Source organism: Lithobates pipiens, unplaced genomic scaffold (assembly GCF_037356315.1).
Source record: "Lithobates pipiens isolate NorthernLeopardFrog02 unplaced genomic scaffold, aLitPip1_a1.2 Scaffold_23, whole genome shotgun sequence".
Taxonomy (NCBI): domain Eukaryota; kingdom Metazoa; phylum Chordata; class Amphibia; order Anura; family Ranidae; genus Lithobates; species Lithobates pipiens.
The window spans coordinates 73,445,985-73,462,761 of record NW_027507785.1 but is presented as its reverse complement, the minus strand read 5'-3'; the positions used below and the strand labels follow the sequence as shown (position 1 = coordinate 73,462,761).

The 16,777-nt window shown below is 43.8% G+C and overlaps 1 protein-coding gene across 3 annotated transcripts in view; it reads right to left on the bottom strand.

The window, feature by feature from the left end:
- The window catches only part of FRMD4B (FERM domain containing 4B), a 343,633-nt gene that overhangs the window by 54,326 nt on the left and 272,530 nt on the right, over positions 1 to 16,777 (bottom strand). For all 3 annotated transcript variants that reach the window (XM_077451878.1, XM_077451877.1, XM_077451879.1), the window contains exons 10-11: positions 16,642 to 16,699; positions 12,280 to 12,366 (exon numbers count right to left, since the gene is read on the bottom strand). In XM_077451878.1, the coding sequence (XP_077308004.1) occupies positions 12,280 to 12,366; positions 16,642 to 16,699 (145 nt within the window). The remainder of the gene's footprint in view (positions 1 to 12,279; positions 12,367 to 16,641; positions 16,700 to 16,777) is intronic.

Below are 16,777 nucleotides of genomic sequence, written 5' to 3'. Positions count from 1 at the left end.
GGACAGTATAGTGCGTTTGAAGCAAGTGTACATTTTTACCTTAAAGTCATTGTTGATATGACTTTCAAATTTTTACAAGCTTGCTTCCCCATATCTTTGCTATTATGTTTAATATAAATGTGCACAATGAGCTAGAGGAAGCTCTCAGTGGCTCAGTGCAAGTTCTCTTAGCAAGTCTTTCAACCGCATCAATACCGAGCACTTTCGCCCCCTTCCTTCCCAGGCCAATTTTCAGCTTTCATTGCTCTTGCATTGTCAATGACAATTGCGCGGTCCTGCTACGCTGCACCCAAATGAATTTTTTATCATTTTGTTCGCACAAATAGAGCTTTCATTTGGTGGTATTTATTCACGACCCCTTTTTTAGGTTTTGCGATATAAGCGAAAAAAAAGTGCGGAAATTACACACTGCAGAGCTCAGTAAGGAAAGCACAGAGACCCGATTGGAGGGAAGAGACAGCCCCCCTTCACACAATGTGCAGGTACTGAGCTGAGGCTGTCAATCAGTTGGAGATCCCTCCCCGTCACCATGGTGTCAGGAAAACTTGTCAGAAGTGATGCATGCTGACAGCAGACAAAAGTGACACTTATGCCGCGTACACACGATCAGACTATCCGGCGGACTCTGGTCAATCCGCCCGCGTATGGGCTCCAGCTGACTTTTTCTTTCCAAAAGTCCGTTAGACTTAGAAAGAAGTTTTGACTCAAAACTATCCACCAGACTCGGCAGTCCGGCGGACAATTCGGCCAGCTGTGCGCTAGCCCGCCGGACTTTTGAAATGAACGGACTTGCCCAAACACGGAGGAAAGTCCGTTCATTTTGAACGCGGCTCCAGGTAGATGGGACTAGCTAAGGTAGTCAGTCACTGTCGCCGCCTTTGGCGGCGAGATTGACACCTCGCTAGCCCTGTCACCTGGTACGGACTTAAAGGGGAAGCCCCTACGCCAAAAAAAACGGCGTGGGTGTCCCCCCCAAAGCCCACATCAGACCCTTATCCGAGCACGCAGCCCGGCCAGTCGGGAAAGGGGATGAGCGAGCGCCCCCACCTCCTGAGCTGTACCAGGCCGTGTGCCCTCAACATGGGTGGGTGCTTTTGGGAAGGAGGGGAAAGAAGAGAGGAGAAGGCGGCGGCAACAGAAGACCGGGCCACCGCTAGTAAAAGAGCTGGGAGAAGAAAGCGGAGTCCCGGCAAGAAGAACCGAAGAGGGGGACAAGACCCCCGGAGAGGGGGACAAACCCACGAAGTTGGAAGAAGACCCTCGGACGGCAGCGAAAAAGAAAGCCAGGCTCCTCCGCTAGTAAAAGAGCTAGCAGAAGATAGCGGAGGAGTCCGGCGAGAAGACCCCCCCCCCCTCCCAAGACTGAGGAAGACCCCCGGAGCTGTGCAATAAATTTTAAAACCTTGTGTTGTGTTTTATTTACTTTTCCCCAGATGAATGGGTAGGGGTACATTGTACCCCATACTCATTCACATAGGGTGGGGGGCCGGTATCTGGAGGTCCCCTTATTAAAGGGGGCTCCCGGATTCCGATAAGCCCTCTGCAGGCAGACCCCGACAACCAACGGCCAGGGTTGTCGGGAAGAGGCCCTTGTCCTCATCAACATGGGGATAAGGTGCTTTGGGGTGGGGGGGGGCCGCAGGGCCCCCCTTCCCCAAAGCACCCCCCCCATGTTGAGGGCACGTGGCCTGGTACGTCTCAGGAGGGGGGGCATGCTCACTTGTCCCCACCCCCTTTCCTGACCGGCCAGGCTGCATGCTCAGATAAGGGTCTGACATGGGCTTTGGGGGGGACCCCCACACCGTTTTTTCGGCGTAGGGCTTCCCCTTTAAGTCCATAACAGGCGGCGACAGACTTCTTTCGCTAGTTCCGTCTACCTGGAGCCGTATTCAAAATGAACGGACTTTCCTCCGTGTGTGGGCAAGTCCGTTCATTTCAAATGTCCAGCAGACTCCCGCCATAGTCCGGCGGTTTGTCCACCGCACCTAGTCCACCGGAAAAGTCTGGTTGTGTGTGGGCAGGTCCGCTTGTTCGGAAAGTCCGGCAGACCTCCTCTTCACAGTCCGGCAGTTTGTCCGCCGGGCTAAGTCCACCGGATAGTCCGATCGTGTGCACGCGGCATTAGACATCATACACACTATCAGATTTTCTGCAGATTTTTGTCTTCAGATTTAATAAAACCATATAATATGAGGTCAAACCTTAAGAGTTTCAATTTGCATGCAATCAGGCAGGCCCTTGCTCTACATGGTTTTGGTAAATCTGAAGACAATAAAGAAAATCTAACAGTGTGTATGGGGTAAAAATAAATAAATATATACGCTGCGCTTTCAAATATACTCTTCACATTATATATGTGATAATCAAACGTTATTACCCCATCTAGCTTGCAGCTGTTTCACAGTGCCAATTAGGCAATTTATAATCAGGGGAGGCTCACAGGAACTTTTATATACAAGTGTGTATGGAGCCTTAGTGCTCTGGATTAAGACAAGTACACACTATAGGAGGAAATGCTTTGTTCATATTTCATGTCTGAGGTTTACAGCCACTTTAACTGAGCACAAGTACAGTGACGTCACCTCACTATTAGTCCATTGGTACAGACCTGCGACTGCAGGAATAGTCTGCAGGTAGAAGATTGTACCAACGATTCACTGACCATGGTTGCAATGCTTTGCAGACTCCAATGCAAAAAAAATAAAAAATACTAGATGCCCATTCCTGTCTTCAGTAAACTGGTGTGAGGCCATGACAGCCAGCTGCCCACCATACTGCTACTTCACTCTGCCTAGAAAGGACGTTCAATCGGGTCTGTGAAGGTTCTGATTTATCCAGGTTCTGCCATGTCTAGCAGTAGTTCGTCACAATGAACTGTAATGTTTAGGACGTTTCGTAGTTTCTCCAATACAATTTTTTAGGTTCTAATGGGGTAGTGGCTTGGATGAGTTAAGAAACGTCTTCAACATTACACAAGTTCATCTGAATGTGACTCCTACTAGATAGATGTTCAATCACCTCTCCTCACACATACCAAGGAGAGCACAGGGAGAGATTATGCTAATTCTGTTTACATGATAAAGAATGGAGGCCTCCATGCTCATCTAAAATAAACAGGATTTGCATTTCAGTGGGGGGCTTAATGAATAATTACAAAAGAAATAAGTCACCATGGGATGCCATACCCACAAAATATCACAAAATTGGCACGTGCTTAGGAGTTTAATGTAATCTTGTAAGCTCGAATTGTGAGACTTTAGAAGGGTGGAACTCAGTAATAGCATTAAGTATCATTACTGGCTTCCAAAGTAACTTAGCATATACAGCAGTTGCATTGGCTAAGTGCTGAAGCAATCTGTCACCAGCTCTGGCATCCATCACATTGGAAAACCACCTGATGGCAATAGGCGGAACTTAGGGGACTCCCTCCACCCGAGGCCGATGTCACAACAACTTGCCTCTGGGTCAGCAGCGTTAAGCTGGCTATGCCCACAAACGAGACGTGAACACCCGTAAATGTCACCGTCAGAATACACTAATCAGTAGCTGTGGCCATTGAAATTCTTTCCCAACATGAACCTTTCACAAATGCTGTGTGTACAGCACCCGGCTGTCTTCCAGGGGCACGATCGTTTTGTCCAACTTCCACGTAGTTCACGCTGGATTGGGCTATATAATATGCCACTAGCTTTATTCAAAGGTCTGCATTCTCTCCTTTGAATCCTGGTTATTCCAGGTAAATGTTACGTTCTGAACCTTGTTCGTGTCCTGAAGAAGCCTCACAGCGAAACACGTAGCCGCACAAGGGCTCACTGTACAAAATAATTTCCGCATGTTTTTAACTTTGTTGAACATTGTGTTATTATGAATTATTTTCAATAATTATTTAATATATATATTTTTTTCCTCTTGGTTGCTTCTCCATTGCTTCCATGCCTTAAAAGTCCCATTTTGGTTACTTATTTAGTACACTTTCCTATTTCACAAATGCTGGTCAAACGATCGACTTGTTAAGCAGGGACTGCCACAAACTGATCTCTTAAATCCCAATTCCACAGATATTGTCCCTCACTTTTTGTTGAGTCTCCCGGGTAAAAAGTGAGCATATATCTCTCCAAATTGAGGAAGAAAATAAATAAATAAATAAGGGGTCCTTTACACCACTTACAATATGGGATTATGCCGGGCTCTGTTAAATGCCATTCATTCTTAATAGCACACCCATGCATCTGGCAAACATGGGTGCAGTCACACCAAACCACATGGTAACACAGTATTGTGTGTTTTGGTGCGGTGCGATTTTACGCTTTCCTGCGCGTTTGGCAGCCCATTGCAAATTAATCAGCTGTCAAAAATGTGCCATGTTGGAACATGCAAAAACACGCATGTTCTGGCATGAACCAGCCCTCAGATAAATCTGACAAGGGTTCGAATCATTTCATCCTCTATCCAAAACCAGAAAAGAAAAAAAAGTTTTGGCTTTAGATATGCAAAACAATTTGATAAACCTGCACAGGACTTGCATTTTCTGTGCCTAGAAGCATCAGCTGGTGCCGTCATATGTATTACCAAAGCCTCACCTTTAGAATTACATCTACCTGTATATAGACCAGTTGAGCAAAGTACAATAACGGTAAATATGGCCATATTTCAATGCCCAGGAGCAGATAAATGAATTACAGGATACGGCTGTGTGCAGCTGTATGCAGAGTGTAAAACATGCATATGTATGTATGCACCTGGACACAGTTTGTATTCAGGGGCATAAAACAGTACGTACAGTATGTTCAAGCTTGGGGCTAAGTTTACATACAGGGGTATTCTGTAATTCATTTGTATGCAACATCTGTGGATCCTGAATGCTGAGATATGGACGTATTTTACTTTTTTTGCCCTAATAAACCCACGTACATAAGCTCTAACTGGCTGCTTCCTAATAAGTCCTGAAACACAATATGATCTGTTTAAAACTGTAGTCTCCGGCTTCCCCTGCATTGCTTTCCCAATATCCAGTTGCACTTGTAGCTTCCCCTGATCCCCCTTCCTGTGCCATGTTTCCAAGCACCATCGTGTATGTGTGCCCCATATAGTCCTCTCTGGCTACCTGTGCATGTTGGTGCAGACTATGACCCAAGAGCAGGACTGGATCTAAACTGCCTGACCTGGGGGTGCAGTAAAAAAAAAAAAAAAAAAAAAAAAAAATAAAAAAAATCAGAGGACATACCATCAACACACATTAAAGTCCCCCCTTCACCTGATGACAAGAGAGCCATCTGTCCCCCCTTCACATAATAGTCCTGGCTTCAAATCTTCACTATGGATGCTTAAATAAACATTGTTGAGGATAGGTCAGATAGTGAGATACAGTACAAAGTAACATTGTTGCTTTTGTATCTACTCTGTTTCATTCATCTGCAGATCAAAGTGATGAGCTTTAAATCTCCCCCTACACATCAGAGTCCCTACGTCACATCAGGACTCCCCTACACATTAGAGCCCCCCCCCCCTTCACACCAGGGTCCCTTCTTCACATTAGAATCGCTTTTTCACTGCAGCGTCCCCCCTCCCCCACCATCATATCAGATTCCCACACACTACACCACATCCAAGCCCCCTTCACACTAGCGTCCCTCTTACACATTAAAGCCCATCCCAAAACATCATGTCTCCCTTACACAATAGAGTGCCCCCTCATCAGAGCCCTCAGCCCTTCCTTCACAAACAGTTCTACAGTGGGGCTGGGCACTGTGCAGCCATGCTGACTCTGCATTGCCTAGAATGAGAAGTGCCCTCCAGATCCTCACCAATGGGCGGGGGGTACCCCTAGAGCCAGCCCTGCCTGGGAATGCACATGACGGCCTGGCTCCATTGGACCCTGCAAGGCAACAGAGCCACCAGAAACTAGGAAACCTTGGGAAGCAGTCTTTGAACTGGCTCAATAAATGAAGAACGTCAAGCTTTTAAAGAAGAAACAGACAATGTAAGTGCTGAGTTTAGCTTCTGTCATGGTTATTCAATTTTGATAGTTTCATTAAATGAGTTCATTATTATTCATTAGTAGAGAAAGCATTTACTATTTATGGAATGCTGTTTTGTACGAAAGACTGTTCAAGCTGAAGAACTGGCCGCAGTTCTGGTGAGAACGGTCTTTACCTCAATTTCTAAAAGGTGGAAATTGGCTATGTAGAATATTAATTGTTCCTTTATCAGTCTCACCTGATGCCACAAACAATAGCTGTGTCACTGCCTAATAGGTTGTGACAATTAGGAAACAAGTAAGCCGCCATTTTACTTAGAAGCGTGGGAAAGTTATGAATCAACATAGGTAGCCTCTTTCCCCGTTGACATGCTTTCCCAACGTAGCCTCCGCCCTCCAAATTCAGCTTCAGCAGCGGTACCGGGGAGTGGAGCAGATAGTATTTATAGAACAGGGGTGGAGGAATACCAGACGCACTTTCAGGGTGGAATGAAAAGGGCTAATATATAGGTCCACCCCAAGTTCAAGTGATAAAAAAACATGGGCATGTCAAAACTCATTGTAAGGATATAAAAAAAGTGGACTTCAGCTCAGTACACAGCAGAAACGTATCTAGGAACAGTTTTATTTGTCAAAAGGTTTGTAAAAGGTATGAAGGTACAATACGGCTGTGTTGAATAAAAGTTTACCTAATGCCAAAACTTTTAGATAGAGAGCCCATGTTAGGGATATTTTCTCTATTTGTCATGGTGACTGCAAGTGAAGGAAAAAGACAAAATTTTGATTTGTTACCAGAACAAAAACGGAAAGGAAATCTTCCAATGAGGACACTTGTTGCGGAGACAGTTGCCTAATGCTGGCCATAGATTCCTTCATTGAAACAGATTCCTCCATCCACAAAAGCAAGGTGAATGGAGGAACCCTTATACACAGGACCGAACTTTGAAGGGCTAGGTCCGGCGGTCTCCCCGACGGACTTTCAGCAGAGGTCCAACGGACTTTCTGAACGAAAACGGACTTGGCCACACACGACCGGACTAAGTCCGTTCGAAAGTTCATTAGTTTTGAACGTGATGATGTAAAAGGGACTAAACAAGGAAGTTCTATAGGAAGTAGCCAATAGCTGCCCTTACGTCGTATTTGGTCTGTCGGACTAGCATTCAGACAATTTTCCCCCATTTTTAGTCCGTCAGATAGATTTGAAACAGGTTTTATTTCTAGGTCCGTATGAATTTTGGGTAAAAAAAAAAAAAAAAAGTCCGCTGGAGCCCACACACAATCGAATTGTGCGACGGATTCTGGTCCGCCGGAAAATCCGATCGTGTGTACGCAGCATTACTTACTGAGCCACAGACCTGACACAAGTTCACCATTTAGAAGTTGGGACATTTACACAAAACCCAAATGCCCAAAACAAACATGGGGCCGATTTACTAGAGACAAATAGACTGTGCACTTTTTAAAGTGCAGTTGCACTCTGCAAGAGCAGTTGCTCCAGAACTTAATAAATGAGCAGAAGCTCTGCTGACTTTCATCATCCAATCAAGTGCAAGCAAAAATGCTTTTTTGGGTTTTTTTTTTTTTCCCCCCTTACACATGATTGGGTATTTTTGTAAAGTGAAGGTTTGCAAAGTGCATGGTCTATTTGCCTTCATTAAATCAACCCCTATGAGAACAAACACTTCATTTGGCAAAGCCCACGACCCCGCACTTCAAATTAGCAAATTTCCTGACACATACATGAATCTGAGCTTCAGCTCCTAATTACATGCTAGTAAAGTAGAATATTTTATAGAAGCCTGTATTGCTCAATCCTTTAAAATAGTATTTCTATAAAAATAATCAACCGGTAGAAAAATGTCATAAATACATAATATATGACTCACGAGAAGTAATTGAGAATGTGCTGCGAGTCAGACTGCCATAGCCTATAATAAGCAATGCCATTTTATTCTAATCTGCAACATAGTCATTGACTGATGGCAGTAGAGGAATGTTCAGTCTGTCTCTGAACAGTCTCATTCGGGATAATAGGCAGATTCTTGCTGCAGGGGGAGGAAACTGATGTTATTGCTGGGCAAAGAGAAACTTCAAGGTGACACTGACAAAATAAAATTGTTATGTGATGAACCTCCCTCAAGAACTTTTTAGAAACAGGTTTTTGTAGAAATTTGAGTCCCCACTCTTAAGAGGTTAGAATAGTGCAACCTTACCTTGGATGAACGCGTGTATGCTATTTACATGTATTTTCTCCCTGTCAGAGCAGGAACGTCAACTTAGTGTCAGGCTGCAAGGCTCCCGTGGAGGCTGTCCTGTCTCCTGGCTAAACTCATGGCCAATCATAGCGCAAGAATACCTTGGATGGATGTGTGTGTGTTATTTACTTGTATTCTCTCCCTGTCGGAGCAGGAATGCCAGCCCATTGTCAGGCTGTAAGGCCCCCCATGGAGGTTGTCTGGTCTCCTACCTAAACTCAGGTCCAATCATTCTGTGGGTTTCCGGAGAGGGGTAAACCGGTCATTTAGAAAAAAAAAAGCCTTTCGCTTTTTCAATGTTTTCAGAGTACAAAACAAAGTAGGGCTAAGCGCCAAGGAGCAGGGTGGACCATTAAGTATCAGATGCAGCTGTACAAACCTCTTGGTAGTGGAAGAAAGGTAATACAAACCAAAAACAAAAACAGTATACTGAAATTGAGAAATAGTAGCCAATTATGTATGAAAATTTTGTCCAAGAGGAGGTCAAAAAACAATGCAATGCTGTCCAAATTTGAAGAATAAAAAGAAAGTCTTAAAAAAAAAAAAAAAAAAAGTGTGTAACAGTATATAAAACAACCGCCATGGTAGTATAAGCTCATCAGTATATCAATATTTTCTCCCCAGACCCGCAGTAATATCTCGTGGTGGAATGTGGAGGACACAGTTTGTTCAAAGCCGCTGTAGTATGCAGACGTTGTCTGCAAGGTAAATCGCCAGATAACCAACAGTGTGGCTGCTCTAAGACCACGACTGGAAGTGATGTCACCACTCGCCGGGATGTGACGTCCACGGGACCACAGTGTATAGATGGTGGCTCAGAAGACCCAAAAAAGCCAACGTGATAGATAAGCTTTTGCTTTGAAACAAGTTATTTATCAAATCCAAGCAATCAACACAGGAAGTTTATTATATAGACATCCCTGGGGACGGAAAAGGGAGGGCCTGGAAGGTGAATATTTTCCACATCACACCAGCAATTTCATACATCATCCAGGCATAGACTCCCCATATACCTGCTGTTTCTCAGAAGCCTCACTACCCTCACTGGTTCATGTGGACATTACATCCGGCCAAGTAGTGACATCACTTCTAGTCATGGACATTGCAGCCTTAGAAAGCAGCCATACTGTTGGTTAACAGTCGGTTACCTTGTGGACAGCGTCTGCCTACAACAGCTGCTTCAGCCGGAGAACCCTGGGGAGTTGATTACTGTCACTACCTTACCATTATCTGCTCACTCTGGGACCACCGAGCAGGCAATCTACAACCACACCGTGTTTTCCACATTCCACCAGGAGATATTACCATGGGTCTGGTGAGAAAGTATTGATATACCCATGAGCCTATACCACCATATGGCGGTTGTTTTATATATTGTCACACACTTTCATTCTTCAATATTGGCTGCATTGCATTATTTTCTTGTATAAAATTTCCTACATCATTTGCTATTGCTCAATTTCAGTGCATGGTTTTCAATTGTGTTCAATGTATTCAGAACAGCTCCTTAGTGATAAGTTTTTGAGGACCTGTTTTCAGCAACTCAGGTTGGATAAAGCACAGACCTATAGCCAATGCTGAATATGACCCTTTTGCCTTGGCATGGAGAAAATACAGGAAAATAATAAAAAAATCAAGTCCTTGCTGAGAGAGAAGACTGCAGAATCACAACAACTCAAGAGAGGAAATTTAGATTAATACAAATATCAGTGCTGTGTCCAGTGGTGTCCTAGGGTGTTGGCCGAAGGAACCACAGAGCACAGCAGGACACACAGTAGATCAACACCTCCGGAATTGCAGGTTTCTGAACAAATTTAGGGAATGATTCCTCTTCAACCGAGTTGAATCTAGTAATGTAGGCAGTGAAGAGGTACGTTTTTACTAGTTTTACAGCCTTTACTAGTCCAGTCAAGTGACTTTAAGGTCACTTTAAGGCTCGGTTCACACAGGGGGCGTCACGACTTGCCGCGCCGCGACCTGACAAGTCGCCCCCGTTCTGTACTACGGAACCGTTCTAAGAGGAGCGACTCGAGTCGCTCCGACTTAGAAAAAAGGTTCCTGTACTACTTTTGGGCGACCTCGGGCAACTTGCATTGACTTCTATACAGAAGTCGTTTGCAAGTCGCCGCTGAGGTCTCGGCAAGTCGTGTCGCCCCGTGTGAACCGAGCCTAAGGATGAAGAGAGAATACCTGCAATAGGATACCTAATGTTGTGCGCGGAACCATTTTTTTCAGCTTAGATCCGCATTATTCAGTTCATATTGGCTCACACAAAAAGTCCCTGAAGTTTTACTAATTTGCCTTTACTGAAGCTCACCACACGTTGCAATTTAAAGAGATCCATCAATGATCTGCCTGATAGGAGGCACATTGATTGGCTAGTTCAGGTAGGCCCTCATATTACAGAGTTTTGGTAAATCTAAATGGGATTTAAAAAATAAAAAGGATTGTACGGTCAGATTGTAACATGCACAGCGAGCTTTCTGCCCCATACAAAGGATCGGAATTTTGGTCGGAAAAAGCTCTGATGGTTTTCCCGACGGAGTTCCAACGGGATTTCCTCAAGCTGTCTTGCATACACACAGTCACACCAAATTCCGACCGTCAAGAAAACAGTGAAGTACAACACGTACAACGGGACTAGAAAAAGGAAGTTCAATAGCCAGTAGCCAATAGCTTCCGTCTGGTAGTTGAATCTGAGCATGAGCATGTTTTTACGCATCGGAAATTGCATACACACGAACGGAATTTCCGATAGAAACTTTTTCTGTTGGAAAAATTGAGAACCTGCTCTCAATCTTTTGCAGGTGGAAATTCGGCCAGCAAAATTCCGATGGAGCATATACACGGTTGCATTTTCCGACGAAAAGCTCTCATTGGTCTTTTGCTGGCCGAAATTCCAACCGCGTGTACGCGGCATTAGAAATAGCTTTTTGGTTATGGTACCTCTGATTTAGAATACAGTATATGCATAGCTTACAATATCTAGCTTGTAGGGGTGGAAAATCTGAATCAGATCTGATGAGCTAGTCAGTCCAGTTTAGGAGCCAGCAGGAACTAAGTGAGCCAAGAACATGTCCTTCCAATAACAACAATAGTAACAAACAAAAATGAGGCACATTTGCTTACTGGTTTTAAAATGTTGCCCATCACTGGTGTAATTGGTCTCTAATTACCCCATTCAAGACTGAGAGGAGCCAATGCAAAAAATAAATAAATAATAATAAAAAAAAAAAACAAAAAAAAAAAAAAACTGTTCCTGTTGAGGTGTTGGAAGGCAACTTAAGCCAAGCAACTACATACACAGGAAAAAACGCATATAGAAGAACGGCTTTATTTGTATAGTAGTGTGTATAATCTTGTGACTCACCCATCCCTGTTGGACTGAATAGCAGCACAGGGACCAAGGGCTGCAACACTTCACAATCTGTTCTGCCACCTCCCCACCTCTTGCCTCCTTTTTAGACTATTGAACATCAGATTGGTTCTAAGCAGTCCAACCTCTGACCCCTTTTTCTCTTCTGCTTTACATTGTCTTCCCTTACCACCACTCAGCTTTTAGGGCTCGTTCACACTAGTGCCAAGCACTGCCGCTCCACTGAAAAGTTATTCCTGCTTGGATCAATGAGGTCAGAGGTTGGGCTGCTCATCACCAATCTGTTCAGTTCATGATTGTCGGTAGTCCAAAAAGCAGGCAAGAGGTAAAGCAATCCCCACTTGGATCGCTTTTTAGAGGTGCTCAACAAGTACTGAGAAGAAGAGATCAGAGTTTTAACACCCTAAATACCACGCCACGGCACCACACCTGCATGTAGTTGCCGAGTGGCCCCGTTCACTTGAACAGGTTGTGTTTAGCAGGTGGTAGTGCCCATTGAAGGCGACAGGGGGTAAAATTCTATCACAGCATGTGTATACTCCAGCCACTGACTTTTCAGGGGCAGGAAGCCCCTGATGTGCTGCAAGCCTGACTTTAGATTCCAGATGGCATGTTAACAGATAATTGCACACAAAACGCACATAATGAAAATGGCTTTTAAGTTCACCAACCTTTCTTGGCTTTATTTTGTCTTGGATATCGTACTGTCCAATTCCCTTGAAGCTTATTCCCAACCACCAGGGAATTCCTTGCTTGTCCTAAAGGAAGAAAATATATTAAGGAGCTAGTCCTACCATGAACAGGTTAGAGAAGTCTTACTTATCATAGGAAAGGCTTATTCACATTGTCCTTACCATTTAAATTCCCCTATTCAACTCCTGATTATAGTACAAGTAATAAGGAGCTCCAATTTGCCAAACAAGTATGCTGAACAATATTAGATAAAACCTGTCTCTTCAATAAAGCAGAACAAATGGGTCAAAAACAACTACCAGCCTGCTGATTGGACAGAAAAGGAGCAGCAGATAAGTGATTGTGATTCATGCTGATCACACTTCATTCTCCTCCAATAAGCATGCTCCCCATGAGCACACGTTTACTACAGCAGAACCTGATTGGCTTAGAGCAGGGGTTTCAAACTGGTGACCCTCCAGCTGTTGTGAAACTACAAGTCCCATGAGGCATTGCAAGGCTGACAGTTACAAGCATGACTCCCACAGGCAGAGGCTTGATGGGACCTTCGTTACTGGCCCTTTACATGCAGTGAAGTCAGGGATACATTGTAGTGAGAAGGTGCAGTCATTTCCAAGAACAGTTTTTCTACCTCTTAAGGAAACCGTTCAATGGGAATTGGAATGATGTGTTGAAAAAATATATTAAAAGAAAGAATTGTCAGCGAAAAGAAAAACATTAAGCCCAGCTTCTACAAGATCAACTGCCTTGATTGTTATCAACCATAACAATCAGAACAGATCCGCTATTGTTTGTAGTTTTTTTTTTTTTTTTTATGTTCCTGCAGGACGACTTGGTACATGCCACCGAGTGTTTACCCCCTGTTTCTGTTAGGCTTCAAAAGTCTAAAATAATGAGCATAAAAGTGATAGAAAGCCTGACCCTCCTTCAACAGGATCTGCATTGATCTTCACTAGGGATGAGCTCAGGCGTGTTCGCATGCTCCACGTGCAAAGCCCGCCAGGAAGTTGGCGCAGAGCTGTGCTAATCACAGGCAGTGAGACATTGCCTGATCTCTGCGGCCGCGCATTTTGGGCAATGTCTCGCTGCCTGTGATTAGCGCAGTGCTGCGCCAACTTCCTGGCGGGCTCTGCACGTGGACCACGCGAACACGCCTGAGCTCATCCTTAATCTTCACCAACCAGATGCTAACATTCCAAATTGATGTTCTAAGCAAGAGCTCTCCAATCAGCAAAGCTCATGCTCTCTACTGATTGGAGAGCTCTCACTGACTCCTTAAGAGGTATGTCAGACCCCTGCAGAGAGAGACCACAAGGTCCTTCTCTACAGCATGCTGCCAGGGGACAGGCTTTTCTGCTGAGGCTGTTGCTGCTTTTGTTTTAGGGCTTTAAACACAAAGATTTACGGTTCTGTTGTAGATGCCCCATTGAATTGTAGGCTATCCCTCCCTCCCCCTGTTCAGAATGGTTTGTTGCCACCACTCTATGTGATTAGTGAGCAATCAATACCAACATCCAGAAATAGATGTCAGGCGGTCTGCTATAACTGCAAGCTCTGCTCTGCAATTTAGGTTAATTGAAGATGCTACAGCTTCTAACCCTTCAATAAAACATAATTGGCCTGTAGTGCTTTTAAGACCCTTTTGGACTCCATACAGTAAAATCACCACCAGCCACGCTTAGTGGAGCCAAGTACAAACTGAAGAAGTAGTAAAAATGGAATGTGCATTCCTCCAGAACATCTGGACGGAGTTTATGTCATGTATAAGCTTCTTTCACTTTCAGAAACAGGATATGCCATGAGCAAGCATTCTGATTAAATGTCTACTCATCAGTGCAAATTTAAAGGAAAACTGCGGAAATTAAAGTGGTTTTAAAAGGCAGAAGATTTTTTCACTTTAAAAAAGGAAAAACATTTTTTTTTTATTATTTCTATTTTTTAACCTTCCAAATAAAAAATGTTTGATATCGCATGTTCAATTTTTTTTTTTATACAATATATTACAGATAATCATTTATTTTGGGTGATTTTTTATGCTGGGCTTGCTAATATGATGGCCCAGCACTGCCTGCATGCAGGTTAAGTATAACTAATTAGGAAAGATGGTATAATCTAGCCTTTCAACCGTTTTACTCCAGGAGGAGCCCTTAAAAATTATTTTCATGTCTAAAGCTGGGTTCACACGGGTCCGGCTGGAGTTTGCAGTTTCGTGTCCTGTGTGTTTGTGCTGACCGGTTCTTATGCGATTCATGTGCAAATTTTTCCCTGAATCTGCACCTGAGCCGGACACAAAAACACACATGACCCTTTTCAAATTCGCACCGTTGCCACCCTGGACATGTATGAACTGGCTCCATTAAAAGCCGTTTATGCGAATTGGATTCGGTGTAAAATGCATCCAATTCGCATATATGTGAACCCAGCCTTGGGGAAGGGCAAGTTAATTGGATGTCTGTAGGTAAAATGCCCCCTATAATGGAGGTCCATGAGAAGAATGCCTTCTTATAGTGGTAGTTAGAACAGCTAAAAAGATCATTGGCATCAAGGCGCTGGCTCTGCCAAGTGCTGCTGGACCCAGAACTAGACAGACCCCATCAGATAGGAGGTACATCGGGCCGCTACTCAAGGAACCCTTAGAAATTTCTAGAGGAACTTTAGTTGAGAATTTCTGATCTAATCTTTTCTAGGAGAGTGGGGAGTGTACCCTTTTATATGGCTCACATTGCAGGATGTTTAATCCAATATCCCTCTTATTCAGGTCTATTTAACAAAACCCCTGGAAGCCAGCCACCAGACAGCTGCCAGATTTAAGGAGCTCTCTGGAATCTGCAGTGCATTAAGGCTGAGTTCACACTAGTGCGAACTGGATGTGGATTTTTCCGCATCAAATTCTCATGACAGGAGATTGTGAGCAGCTCTCAATGGAGCAGATTCACACATCTCTGTGACAGCTGCACAGTGAATTGCACAGGAGTCCTGTGCGTCTTTGGCTCCATTTCAGGTGAAAAATTCGTGCCCGATTTGTTCCTAAAATAGAGAACAGGGATGCACTGGATCCTTGCTGTCATCCACAGCGGCATTCGATGTGAACCTAGCCTAAAACTCAGATTGAAAATGAGCTGGATTGTTAGTGCGAGTGAGGGTGCCAGGTTTGTTCGTCCCTCTCAAATATTGAGCTACAGCCGCCAGTGGTTAATTTAATTTTACTAAAGGCAAATAAACTCTGCACTTTTGCAAGCCCAGTTGCTCCAGAGCTCAGTAAAGCTCAGTAAAGGAGGGGAAGCTCTGCTTCTGCTTACTTCCATCATCCAATCACGTGCAAGCAAAAATGCTGTTTATTTTTTTATTTTGCTTGCTTGCGATTGGGTATTCTTTGGAAAGTAAAGCCTCACCTCATTTACTAAGCTCTGGAGCAACTATATTTTGCAAAGTGCACAGGTCTTTTTGCCTTTAGTAAATCAACTGCAAGGTGTTCCCTGAATAGAACTGACAGGTGACTGATTTCATTCAAAATACTAACACCAACCTACAAAAGACATTCACATTTCTGCACCCAGCTACATAACCTTGTCTCAAAGTATCACCCAAATCATCCTATCGACTCATCCCAAGAACTCTTGCTCTCTAGCTCCCTTGTTTCCTCCTATTTTGCATCCAAGACTTCTCCAGAGCCTGTCCCATCCTCTGGAAATCACTATACCAATCTGTTCCGCTATCTCCTACTCTTTCCACCTCCACCCAACTACTGGACTTTTCTTAACACATCAACTAATCCCCACACTGTTATTACCTTTTTTTTAACCACTTGCCGCTCCCTTTAGTTTGTAAGCTGCCACAAGCAGGCCCTCCTTTTTGTCTTGTATTGTATTGTAACTGCACGGTCTCCTTTTATACTGTAAAGCACTGTGCAAACTGTTGCACGATATAAATCCTGGAAAACATAATAGTTTTGTTTGCCGGATGCACCCTGCCGTTTTTATTTTATTTTAATTTTTTTTTAGACTATGGTACTATTACAGTGCACAGTACAGTGCCACAATGCAGCCTGCTCTTCTATACTTTGAAAAGTAGGACACATGCAGAGGATGATCGTGACCTCAAAGACTGCACAGGGAATGCGGCTCATAGCTGACTTATCCACACAACATTCAAAGGAAATGAAAGCAATATAAAAACATCCAGTAGCCAAAAACCTTCATAAAAAGATCAAACTGCAGAATGCAGCCGGGGTATTTCTTTCCCCCACTCGGTTAGACAGGGCTTTCCTGCTATAGTAATAAAGTCGCCGAACAAGAAAATAACAGTTTTATGGATGTGTTTATAGGGTAGCAAGCACTGACCTTTACTTTATAGTAATGAACACCATATGTGGGCAAAGCTTCCACTATTTTCATATACCTGCAAGAAAAGGGAGCAGCTGATTAAGAATAAAAAAGTCATATAAAACAGACAGAACAAAAACAAACAAACACATAA